The sequence below is a fragment of the Benincasa hispida genome, chromosome 10, assembly GCF_027475165.1.
Source record: "Benincasa hispida cultivar pf3 chromosome 10, pf3_genome.v1.1, whole genome shotgun sequence".
NCBI classification, from domain to species: Eukaryota; Viridiplantae; Streptophyta; class Magnoliopsida; order Cucurbitales; family Cucurbitaceae; genus Benincasa; species Benincasa hispida.
Genome location: NC_143487.1, coordinates 23461715 through 23475640, shown reverse-complemented (window position 1 = coordinate 23475640; position 13926 = coordinate 23461715). Strand labels below are relative to the sequence as shown.

At 32.3% G+C, this 13926-nt stretch overlaps 1 protein-coding gene across 1 annotated transcript; it reads right to left on the bottom strand.

The window, feature by feature from the left end:
* Window positions 1-1022: 1022 nt before the first annotated feature.
* On the bottom strand, window positions 1023-2445 carry LOC120088849 (xanthohumol 4-O-methyltransferase-like). Its single transcript, XM_039046294.2, has 2 exons — window positions 1548-2445; window positions 1023-1473 (listed from the first exon to the last, which is right to left on the bottom strand). Exons 1-2 carry the CDS (start codon window positions 2322-2324, stop codon window positions 1177-1179), a joined length of 1074 nt encoding a protein of 357 aa, XP_038902222.1. The 5' UTR covers window positions 2325-2445; the 3' UTR covers window positions 1023-1176.
* Between the last annotated feature and the right edge of the window lie 11481 nt (window positions 2446-13926).

Below are 13926 nucleotides of genomic sequence, written 5' to 3'. Positions count from 1 at the left end.
ATATAGTTCAAGACTCATAAGATAACCTAGGATGTCAGTTTATTAGATTTGGGTTATTAAGACAAAATGAATACAACACAATCAATAACACTTATTGAAATAATATTGATAACTCTTTATTGATGATATTCAATTACTTACATTTACTATCTATGAGCTTTAGGGCATAAAACCCAACACGAACTTCTTATTCCAAATGAGGATTTGTTTCCTTTCTTGGATTCGATTATTCAATGAGATTTATGTTGAACATTTAGGCTTGTCGTTTTTTTTTAATCACATAAGACAGTGTTATGTTGTACGACTATTGTTATGCAACGTTGTCTTCTTGCTTGTTGTTCACTATTCCATTGTGCAAATTCTTCATCCGTTGAAGTGCAACACTCTAAAGTAAATCATGGTATTAAGGGGAGCCTAAACCATTGCTGCTAGAGAAGAGATTCTCAGGCTTAGGGGAGCCTAAGACTCAACTTTGGAGAAAGAGTTGTCCATCATAGGGGGATCCTAAGATTCGTCAGTGAAGGGAGTTCACTGACTAAGGGGAAGATATCTCCATGAGAGGAGTCTCACACACTGTTGGAAGTCGAAGTGTTTAACGCTAATATTATCAAACTTATGGGGAGCCTAAGTACACTTGAGAAGGAGTTTCACATTTAGGGGGAGTCTAGGTGGTTAGTGAGTTGAGCTCTACGTGCGTCATTGTAGTAATTGTGTATTATAGATTAGTACTATGTTGTAAACTACTTTACTCTTTAATATTACTAGATTATCTTTCTTGAGCACATTGCCCTCCAGATGTAGGTGAATTATCACCAACTGGGTTACCAATTTTTGTGTATCTTTACTTATTTACTTGCTATTAGTATTTTTATTATTACAATGTTCGTCGGTATTTTCCGTTTAACATCCATATTTTGAGCTTATTGCTTTTTCAGTCTAGATATGACAACTAATTTTTTTTTTTTCTAATATCATAGTTTGCCTTTAAACATTTAATTTATCATCCATTTACAACTCCAAAGTTTACGAGGGGAACTTATTGATGGGCAAATGGGAAATACACTGATCAAATCATATAAATATTTAAAAGAGGACCCAAATTCTAAAACACCAAGAATGAAGCTACAAAGCTTGTGAAATGAACTTATTGATGGGATAAATGGAACATACTCAAATTCACAATGGATAAGCTTCAATAATGGAAGTTAAAGCAGGAAGAGGAATGACTCTGTAGCGAGGGAAACCAGCTTCTTCCAGTATTGTCTTCCACTCCTTCTCTGTTCTCTCTTTTCCATTTGTATGCGCCAACATTAGCAGATCGAAGTAGAATCTGGTGTCATCAAATGTCCCTTCCCCATCTTCGTTTAACACCACTTCCACGATAATCACTTTCCCTGTTTTCTCCGGAATCGCTTTCTTGCAATTCTCCAGAATTTTCACGCACTCTTTGTCGTTCCAATCGTGCAGTATCCACTGTAATTAACTCACTCAAAAGTTAGACGACAATTATCAAACCTCTTTAATGAAAGAATCAATCAATCGCTTACCTTCATAAAAATGGCGTCCGCTTTGGGAATGTAATCGAACATGTCCCCTCCGATGTGGGTCACTCCATGATAGAGCGGCGCCGTGCTGATCACGTGAGGGAGATCGTAATTGATGCCTTTGACGTGGGGGAAGGCTTTGACGATCTCCGAGACGGAGCCGCCGATTCCACCACCGACATCAGCGAGTGATTGAACAGAGTTGAACCCATCTTTGTAAACAGAGAGGATGGCGTTCATGACGACTTTGGAAGTAGAAGCCATGGCGTCGTTGAAAAAATGGTTGAATTGGGGGTTTTTGGAAGCGAAGTCCCAAATGTCAAGGCCGTTGGCAATTTGGAAGGGGCTGCCGCCTTCTTTAACGGCTTGGGTGAAACAGAGCCATGGATTGACCATCCATTGGTGAAGCTCCGAGAAGACCATAGGGGCAAGGCTGAGAGGGGAGTCCCGGAGGAGCCATTTGGAGGAGTGGGTGAGACCGTAGAGGGTTTCTCCGCCGTTGGATGGGTGATGAGCGGTGAAGATATTTCGACGGACTAAGAGTCTCATGATGCGAGTGAGATAGGAGATTTGCGGGGAGGAAGAGGGATTAGAAGCGGCAATGGAGGAAGCAATTTGAGAGAGAGAAATGGGAGAGCCATGGGAGTTGATGATATCGGGCAAGTGAAGTTCGACGGCGCATTTTAAGGCCATTGAATCGGCAAAACAGAGCATGTACTTCCATATCACTGACTGTCCTTTGAGCAGGTCCTCTGTTTCTTTTGTTTCTTTGGCTTCCATCCCTAATTTTGTGCAAGTGATTTTTATTTTGTAAGAAGAGATGATTGTGATTTATAAAAGGAAATGGAGTTGGTATGATGTAATAGAGACATGAGGGTGACATTCACAAACGGCTGCCAACATATATTTTATTTGTTTTTGTTGCATTTTTAAGCTTCCTCTTCCTTCCCTTGCGAAGAAAAAATTAAAATAATACTCATTTTTTTAAAATAAAAAAAACTGCCACGAGGCAGTTTTTTATTTGACAACTATTTAGATTTTGGATCGGACATACATAGATGCATCCAATAAAATTATTAGTTCTATTTATTCGTTGTCACGTCAATGTCCTTTTAAAAATAGTACATGGTTTAGTTTTATTAACAAATATTTATGAAAGTAAATTCTAGTGAGAACAAATAACCATGGTATCGAAAATTTTCTCTAATGTATTTGGTTGTTGTAATTCACCAAATCACATAAAAGAGAAAAATTTTAAAATTATATAAGAAAAAAAAAAGAGGATTATTTATCATGTGGCAAGATGTGGTTTGATGACTAGATGGATAGCAAAAAGATGATGCAAATTGCAATTAACTATTTTTTTTTCTTTTCAACGTCCACTATCAAAGGGTATTTAAGTAATTTAACTTTGGATGCTGACACAAATTAGTTAATATTCATTTTAGAAAATCTTATCATTTTCCATTTCTTTAAATTGTTATAAATTTGACTTTTATTTAGATTTGAATGTGGCTTTCATTTATTATTGTTGGATAGTCGGAAGTTTATTGAGTTATTAACTCATTATAAGCAATATTCAATTATATAACTAAATTTAATATTAAGAAAAAAAATTGAAAAAAAAAATTAATTGAAGAAAATAGAACTTTCAAATATTTTTTAAAATAAATGGATCCGGTTTTTTTATTTAAATGCATATTTTTCTTGTCCAAATATTCTCATTTAAATGTATATTGTTTATTTTAAAAGACGAATAAAAGTATTGTAATATTTTAATAATTAGTTTGAAATGTATTATATAATTATAATAAAATTAAAAATAAAAAATGTAAATAAAAAAGGCCTTAAATCAAGCACATATACATATACAATTTCTAGCAGGGTTAATCTTTTAAAATTTAAATTGAAAATTTAGATATATGAGACCTTCATGATTAATTATTTGGTTGTTAACAATATTATTTCAACTGCTGTCACATTCCAACTCAAGTAGGGGGAATGACTCACTAAATCAGGTAGTTATATCCATATTAAAGTTCAAAAGTTTCATTATTTTGTGCATTAATATACATTATAATCAGGAAAAATAATAATAATATCTTGACAAAATTGGAAAAGTGCTCATAATGATAATATCTTGACGATATTGGCTTCATTGCCCTTTAGCTTCTATGATCCCATAACGATGCTTAATTGCTACTTATATGTTTCAAGCAGACAAAATAATTATTGCTATAAATTAATATGTGTATATATATATATTTTTAGATTTTCAAAAAATAGAAAAATAAAAAAAAGTTATTTGGAATATAATAGTAAAATTTTCATTTTTTTTTATAGAGGTTGATAGAAATCTATCCGTGTCTATCAGTGATAGAAACTGATAGAAGTCTATCACTGATAGGTGATGATAGAAGTCTATCGGTGTCTATCAATATTTTTTTTGCTCTTTATGTAAATAGTTTGATATTTTTTCTATCTATAAAAATTTCCCTTTTGTTTATCTTAAAACATTCTCTATTTCTATTACGCCTCTACTTAATTTAGGGATGGTTAGTTTAGTATGGAGTCAATAGTTAAAAAGGTCCAATTCTCCATCCCAAAATGGTATTAGAAAAATCGAGATAGAAAATATAAGGTTTTATTATTATTATTATTATTTACATTATTATTGCAACCATTTATGTTGAGAGTTGCTTCAACCCATCTGAAGTGGAAATGCCGGATTATGAAAAACATTTGACACCATTTTTTTAAACTAACGTGGATCTCTGATGACAAAATTAAATGGGACAATCTAAATTATTGGTATTGGCTCATTGAACAATAGAAGAACTTGATAAGATTGTGATTATTGTTGATGGATAGATTTGGGAAGCTAGAAACAAGTTGTGTCGTTCCAACGAGTTCCAACTAATCCTGACATTATCAGTTCGTCAATTGACAAGTACATCAATGAAGCGGTGCCTCTTCGCTCAAGTCCTTATGGAAAAGATGTTGTAAAGGAACGATTTCATCCAACTGTGATCCTAATTGTTGGATGGACCCCTTCCCCCTCAATTATGGAAGCTAAATACCAATGCAACGTGGAGTCATGTTAGTCAACCAGGGGATATTGGATGGGTGCTTTTGAACCATTTGGGACTTATTCATTTGGCTTGTTTTAAGTTCATTATAAGAGGAAGTGAGGTCAAAGCTCTCAAGGCTATGGCTATTTTCGAGGATCTAAAATCTATTCGGTCTTCCAATGTGCATAATATTTGGGTGGAGTCTGATTGCCTTGAAAGAGTGCATCTATTCAATGAAATATATGATGGGTTATTTCACTTTATGTGGAAAACACACATATCAAAGCCCAAATGAGGGTTAGGGTCATTCTGTACAATGACCTTTTTTAGCGCTTTGGAGGTCAATTTGTGGTCAGATTGAGCTGAAATTTTAACCGTGTTTTCTTGACATGAGGATCTTCATTCTAGATGGTAGAGATTTCTTTTGGAGCTATCTACAATCATATTACAATTGGTAGTTATTTTTCAATTCAAGTGAGATCTTTCTAATTTATCATTCTTTCTATTGTTGTCATTTGTTGACAAGATTATTTATCTTCCACCATTCGCAGTGTATGAATCTGCTCATTCATGTACAACTGATTTGAGATGATTTTTACTTGATATATTGCTTCAAGCTTCTCCCAAAACTCTTTGGTTGTCGCAATTCCATGCACATTAGCAAGAACATTCTTAACTAAATATAGCCTGAATGCACTTGCAGCTCTTAAATCCATTTCTTACCAGTCTTCATTGCTCATGCTGAACTTCTTAGAACCTTTATTAGAATTGCTATTGGACTATATTGGACCACTATTAACGCTTAACTCTTTAGAAGTATCACTACTTAGTCTTCCTTTTAGGCCTTGTGTAACCTAGATTGTATTAGGACATTCTTGCCTTGGACTTGGCTACAAGCCAAAGTTGATCATTTCATCAAATTTTTCCGCATCAAACTCTATTGGACTTATAAAGTTTGACATATCTACTTCACTCCTAACAAATATGAAAATAGTGAACAACTCACACTATTCACAATATCGCACCCCATAAGAATTATTTTCTGATGTAGAAGTTTAGACAATCACTACTACAGAAATTGGATTATGTGATGTTTTTCCAATGTCAAGTAAAGGGTATACTTGACGCTTATAAAAGCGTCAAGTATTCGACTGTCAAGTATAATGTGATAACTTGACTTCGAAAAAACGTTAAGACAAATGTTTCTTGATACAATTTTCGTGTCAAGAAAGATAATACACTTGACATTAGTGGTATATCAAGTTTATTGATTCTTGACATTGATTACGTATCATATATGATAACCCTAGTCGTTTTTTATTTGTCAAGTATATGTATTTTTTTTTCCTCAAATTAAATGCCCCAATTGATATTATCATTTTCTACCTTGTATTCCAGCAATACAATTACATCAACTAAATAAACATTACACATTTAAGATCTATCAACTCAATATATTCGCTAAAAATTGCTTTTGTATACAAAACTCAACTTTCAACAAACACAACAGTGACAAATTGTTTAATAAGTAATCTCTCAACAAAGTACATTATTTAATCTATATATTGAGCTTTGAAGTCTAAAGATCGAGAACTAAGGGTCAGACAAGCCATGTTTAAGTAAGTCAACCTGCAAAATAGAATAAATGGCGATAACATCAAATTTCAAAATATAGAAATAAGTGTTAAGATACACAATGATGAAAAGTCACGTACAAGAAAAAATGTACATGATTGGTTTACTTTATGCAATGAAAAAAATATCATACTTGAAACTTAAAAAATATCTACAACTTAAATTTAGGGACTTACTGGATTTCACTCATTCTCTTTTGACCATATCCAACCTCAAGAAGAATAACAACCTTTTGCTACAAAATGAAGGAAGATGGGAGAGATTTGAGAAAATATAATAAAGAGGAAGAAGATTGTCAACAAATCAAGCATATGCTAAAATTTAAAATAGAAGAATGCAGATACCTTTCTCCCAACTTTCACAACTTCTCGAAAGCAACTTAACACAGTTGTAATCCCTCTGTAGAGGCAATCAAAGTGCATCTTTATTAGAAAACTAATACATGAATCAATGAGTAAAAGAGAATATTGGAAGTACAATCTTATCTACAAGCAATAAAAAATATATTCAAGATTTCATCCACCAAAATAACCAATTAACTCTAAATAGATTACCTAAAGTGTGGCTTGATTCGAATGCCACTTCAAAACTACAACTAAGTAATCCAACCTACAAAAATTTCAATAATAATGGTTACAAATCCAAATTCCAGCAACTATATAACAATTCCAAAAGATTTCAAGGCCTTAATACCTATCAAAACGTCCAAACATCGTTAACTTTGCTGGATAGTAGCTTCAATCCCTTGAAATCTTTGAATTAAACATCAAAAATTGAAAATAACTCAATTATTAGACCAATACCTAAATGGGTAACAAAGAACTATTAATACTAACCTCCAAACTTACCAAAACCTTACCAAGATCGATCTCAAACCTATTGGACAACAACTCAACTCCTTCCAATACTTCAAATTCAATCTCATCATCAAACATTCAAACAAGAAAATCATTACAGAAGATGCTACAATTCTCCATGGCTAACTCCTATTCTAACAAGCCCTCATATTCATGAAAAGCGTGTCAAGTAATGTAGATTTTGTAGTAGTGAATCTGAGGGCTTGTTAGTCTAGGAGTTACCCATGAAGAATTGTAGCAATTTTGTAATGATTTTCTTGTTTGAATGTTTGATGATGAGATTGATTTTGAAGTGTTGGAAGGAGTTGAGTTGCTATCCAATAGGGTCGAGACTGATTTTGACAAGATTTTGGTAAGTTTTGAAGTTAATATTAATAGTTTTTTTGTTACCCATTGAAGTATTGGTCTAATAATTGAGTTATTTTCAATTTTTGATGTTTAATTCAAAGATTTCAAGGGATTGGTGCCATTGTCCAGTAAAGTTAACGATGTTTGGTCGTTTTGATAGGTATTAAGACCTTGAAACTCTATTGAAATTGTTACATAGTTGCTGGAATTTGGGTTTGTAACCATTATTATTGAATTTTTCGTAGGTTGGATTACTTAGTTGTAGTTTTGAAGTGGTGAATCAAGCCACACTTTGGGTAATCTATTTGGAGTTAATTGGTTATTTTGATGAATGAAATTTTGAAGAAATTTTTTACTGCTTGTAGATAAGATTTTTTGACGCATATGCTTGATTTGTTGATAATCTTCTTCCTTTTTATTATATTTTCTCAAATCTCTCCCATCTTCCTTCGTTTTGCAACAAAAGATAACTGTTCCTCCTAAGGCTGGATATGGTCAAAAGAGAATGAATGAAATCCCAGTAAGTCCTTAACTTTAAGTTGTAGATAGTTTTTAAGTTTTCGAGTATGATATTTTTCCATTGCATAAAGTAAGTCAATCATATACATTTTTCCTTATGCATGACTTTTTGTCATTGTGTATCTTAACACTTATTTCTATACTTTGAAATTTGATGTTATCACCATTTATTCTATTTTACTGGTTGACTTGCTTAAACATGGCTTTCCTGACCTTTAGTTCTCGATCTTTAGACTTCAAAGCTCAATGTATAGATTAAATAATGTACTTTGTTAAGAGGTTACTTATTACACAATTTATCACTTTTGTGTTTGTTGAAAGTTGAGTTTTGTATACAAAAGTAATTTTTAGTGAATATATTGAGTTGATAGATCTTAAATGTGTAATGTTTATTTAGTTGATGTAATTGTATTGTTGGAATACAAGACAAAAAATGAGAATATCAATTGGGGCATTTAATTTGAAAAAAAAAAGACATATACTTGACAATAAAAAACGTCAAGAGTTATCATATATAATATGTAATCAATGTCAATAATCAATAAACTTGACACACCACCAATATCAAGTGTATTATCTTTCTTGACACGAAAATTGTATCAAGAAATATTTGTCTTAACGTTTTTTCGAAGTCAAGTTATCATATTATACTTGACAGTCGAATACTCGACGCTTTTATAAGCGTCAAACATATCTTTTACTTAATATTGGAAAAACGTCACTAATCCAATTTTTGTAGTAGTGTTTGATTTCTTCTCATGCTCCTATAATTTAACTACTAAAGGCATATATTTTCAGATATTTCAAATTCTCTACTCTTTATATTATTCAACTAAAAAACAGAGCTCATATTTTATAAGATATTAATTGTTATTGTATCTCATGTTTTTAGTGAATTATATAATATTTTTTTTTGTTCAAGTGTACATAAATTAATAGGGAAACAAACACTAGCATGTTACAAGTCACATTAATAATTAACGTGATGGGCAAATAATTATATGGTAAAAAATTGAATATAATATTTGTCCCACTTATAAAACAATACACGTCTTAGATAATTCCGCTAATCCTCACCTAATATTTGAAAAAAATATATTTAGTTATAAAATATTGAGTAAATTATGCAATCACACCTGTACTCTTTTCGTCAAGGATAATGCATGCATAATTCAAAGGATATTGTTGTAATTTACCTCTTTTTTCTGCTTTCTACTTTTTGGCGAAAGCGAGAATATTGTAACATATATCCATACCACGTGAGTTGTCATTGATAAATAAAAACAATCTCTCTATTTAATAAAATCTTCTAGAAACTCGTTGTAGTTGAAATAGAATAAAGCAACAAAGCTAGATCAACTCATTTAACATCAACTAAGTTTAAGACGCTGATATCGATGGAAATTAAATATTGATACCTTAATTTTACGAAAAAATTGATGTAAATATAGATAAGATGACGATGTCGATGAAATTTCTTAAGAAGTTATAAAAATTAAAAATTAAAAAATAAATCTAAATTAGTAAATAAATTTTTAAACAATTTAACTTATCTATTATTTATATTATATTTACATGAGTGAAATAAGTTGTTTATTTTTTATGTTTCGTAAATTTTTCTACAATATAATGAAAATATCGATTTATCCTTTATGTCGAGGTCAAATCCATGGAGACGTGGAAATATCAATGAAAATATTGAGATGTCGATGAAAATTTTATATTATCAACTCTAACTCAAGTAGATACTTTGGTCTTTCAAAGTCCTAACCAGGGTGGGGGTTAATGTTATAGGGCATTTTCGGACAAAGAATCACAAAGACAGAAGGAGCGTAAGAAACGGACCAATAGGCCGAGGAAAGAAAAAAAAAAAAAGAGGTGTTGGGCCAAAAGGCCCAACTTGCCCACCTCGGCCTCTGAGGCTGAGGCCGAGGCAAGTTGGGCCAAATGACCTACCCTGCCCTCCACATTCAAGGGTAAGGCGTGGTGGGCCAATTGGCTCAACTTGCCCATCTCGCCCTCGAAGGCTATGGCCGAGGTGGGTTGGGCCAAATGGTCTAACCTGCCCTGACTTAGGACAAGGCAAGTTAGGTCGTTTAGCCCAATTCGCCCACTTTGGCCTTGGAGAATGAGGTCGAGGCGAACCCTTTTCCACTCCAAAAGGTTTGCCTCTCAGAGACCATGATGTGAGTCCTCCTGGTCCACCCAAATCAATGTTTTCTAATTCTCTTTATTTTTCCTATTCCTTTTTGGGGTTAGGAAACCAAAACCACCACATTATAAATAGGGGGTCATAGGCACACCCAGAGGTAAGTTCTTCTCCCTCGTCTCAAGCTTGCTCTGATCTTTTGCTAAATACTGACTTCATCGGAGGTCTTGTGGTAGACCACACTAGTGTTTTCTTTTCTTTTCTTATAGGTCGTCTTCCTTCTCCAAAGTTATAAATTCACTATCGAAGGCACGTGAAAGTAAGGTGAGTCCTCCTACCCAAATTTTGCTATCAACAGTTGGCGCCATCTGTGGAGAATAAGCTTGCAATCTCAACAAACTTAGAGGAAATATTAGGGCTTACAACGAAATGGATATGCACGGTGGAGTCGAATCAAATAAGAAAAACAATATCCTAGGAGAACAACTGAAGGATCAGCAAAAGATCCGCTTGTTCTAGGCCCACCTTAACCTCCCAAGGAAGAGGTGGAGGCAAAATTTACGACTTTAGAAGAGATGATAATAACTTTGGATCGGAACATATATCAAAGAGTTAATATATATATCTCTATGATAAACAAAGTTATCTTCAAAAAGCTTATGGCTGGCAACTTGCAAAAAATGATGACATTTAAAAAAAAAAAACAATTATTGGTATTTAGTAAGTTCCAAAAGTTTGTTACACATTTATTAAGGGTATTTGGGCCCCAACTTGTAGTTAGTGGAGTGGATTATAATAGTTTACTCATATTTAAGACTCTAAATATAATAGTAGTATTTACGACTATTATAACCTATAATTATCTACAAGATTATTATTTCAAATTCTTTTTTGTTACAATTTTTACTATATGTTATAACGTTTACGTCTTTCTCATACTGTGTAAACGAATTTCAAGTCAACATTGTGTATTGTATGTAATAGGAAGTGTCACAGCTAGGTTTTGGCTACCCTTGGTGTCAATCTGTTATAAAGTAGTTTTCTGAGGCTCTAGGTTTTTTTTTTTAACCTAGAGCGATTTGCCAACTTCTTTCTAGGCTATGGGTTACTTATATGATGCAAATGTCCAACACTTACGTGCTTTCTACTCCTCATCTCTTTCTCCTTTTGTTATAGTATTTATCATTTCTTCCAAACTCAAATAGTCTATATCACAAATACAGACTATTATAATCGAGATTAAAATAGTTTGTATCTCAAACATAGACTATTATAAGCCACAAACTATAATTAATATTGACGGTAATAACCAATTCAGCCTCCCAAACGTCTCTTAAGTTGTTATAAATTTGACTTTTATTTAGATTAAAAATGTAAATACTTCAAGTCGTCTCATTTAGACTTGGTTGGAAAATTATTTTGGTGTTTATTTTTGTTTTTGTTTCTTTAAAATGCTTTTAGTAAATTTCTCTCTTTTAAAATTACATTGAATTCTAAGTCAATTTTCAAAAATAGAATAAAGCTTTAACTGCTTTTTAGTTTATCTGTAATCACTTTGTAGTAGTGATTTTAAAATTAAAGCCAAAATATAAAATCTAAATAGTTTTTAAACAACTTGTTTTGTTTTTTGGAATTCGGCCAAAGATTTAACTATTTACTTGAAAAAGATGAAAATCATGGAAAAGAAATTGAAAGAAAATTATTAAATCGACCTAGTGGTAAATAAAGAAACATCCTCTTGATAAAGAACTAAGAAGTTATGGGTTCAATCCATAGTGTCCACCTACCTAAGATTTAAAATCTTATGAGATTCTTTGATACCCAAATATTGTTGGGTCAAGCGGATTATCTTTTGAGATCAATCGAAGTATACTAAACTGGCTTGGCTTGGATACTTACAGATATATAAAACTAAAAATAAAAAAACCAAAAATCAAATGGTTATTGTAGATTTTTTTGTTTTTTTTTGCTACATTGGAAAACACCCCTTCATCTTATTTTATTTAAAAGCATTGCTTGCAAATAACATGTGGATTAATATCACAAACGGCATTAATTCTCAAAACTTGGGAAAATAAAGTGCAAAAAAGAATGGCCTAATAAAAGATAAGTGGTTGATATAGCGGCATCCTGTCAGGCACGGAGTCAGTCTCCACACCTTGAGGGAGGATTCCTTTCAATATTATTTTTTTTAATCTAACTTTTAATAGACAACCAACTATTTTTATCCTAAATGCTACTTTATTTCTAAACTTCTAAAAACAATCATTTTGATTTGTATTATTATTCTATAGCTTCTAATTTATGAATGGGCATGTTATCATATCATACCATATAGTAAAAGTATTGATTTAATAGTAAGATAACACAATAATGACAAAATAATAATCTATTAGAAGTTTTAGGTATTAAAAAATACATGTTGAGGTTTTAAGCATCGTTCGGGTACTAACTAGAAATTAGTGAGTGGATGATTATAGCCTACTCCATGTTTGAGACACTAAATATAATAGTAGTGTGTCCAACTATTTATACACTACAATTAAGTATAGGAAATACTATTTCAAAATCCTCTTTGCTACAGTATTTACTATTTTTCACTCATCCTCTTTATTCTTATTTAGGATTGGCAAAAATTTTCATGGAGTTGAGTCCCCACCTCGATCGGTTTGTGGAGATTATAACCGGGTCTCCGATCGGAGATGAGACGGGAACGAGGAGGGTATCCCCTCCATCCCCGTCCACCCCGACCTCGATTATATATTTTTATTTTATATATATATATATATATATACACACACACATTAATTTTACAAATAAATATATTATAATATAGAATTATATATATATACCATATAAATATATATTAATTTCAAAAATATTTATATAATTATATATATTAAAAAAATCAGGGATGGGTCCTCGTGGGACCCGCTTCCCCTGGTGGGGAATCCCCGTCCCCATCCCCGCCTTCAATTGGTGAGGACGGGGAAGGGGATGGGGGGAATACCCCCACGGGACGGCGATGGGGAATCTCCCTGCCCCGCCCCAACTCCGACCCCATTGCCAACCTTCTTCTTATTTGTTACCATCTTTACTATTTCCTATTCAAACAAAAAATAGTTTATACTTCAAATACAAATTATTATAAACTAGACTAAAATAGTCTACTACACCCTAAATACTAACTATTGTAACCCACTAAATATAATAACCATTGACTATAATAACCAACTCAACACCTCAAATGCCTCCTTAAAAATTAAAATAAAACAAATCTAAGAGCTCGAGAACTAAAGAAAGAAAATTTAACTGTTCAAGGCAAAAAAAAAAAAAAAAAAAAAAAAAACAATTAAAAGAAAGCTAAACTATGTCTAGTACATATTTCCATTTCATCTATGTGTGTGTACATATATATAACTAAGGTCATGTTTAGTCGAGGGAAAACGTAATAAATGAATGGTAATTTGAAAAAAAAAAGGACCTATTTGATTACCTTCAATGTTGTTTACTTGTGTCATGTACCCGTACTGACATCTGGGGCCCATTTCTCAATCTGTAACTCAAAAAACGCAAATTGATTGATGAGTGGGGGTGATCAATCCGTTTGCATTTCAAAATTACATTATCGTTATCACTACTGTTACCACTACCATTAAGTGTATTACAGTATGAAAAGTATGAATTTGTTACATTTACTATTATTATTAATGTCAACGTTACTTTCTAGGGTAAAGTGATAACAGTAATGATAACAATAACAATAAATATGGTATATTCATAATTCTAAGTAAACATTATAA

Excerpts from the sequence above, each read along its gene's own strand:
- LOC120088849 (XM_039046294.2), bottom strand. The coding sequence starts at position 2,324 with ATGGAAGCCAAAGAAACAAAAGAAACAGAGGACCTGCTCAAAGGACAG. Across the intron at positions 1,474-1,547 it reads CGGACGCCATTTTTATGAAG|TGGATACTGCACGATTGGAA; the intron begins GTAAGCGATTGA and ends AGTTAATTACAG.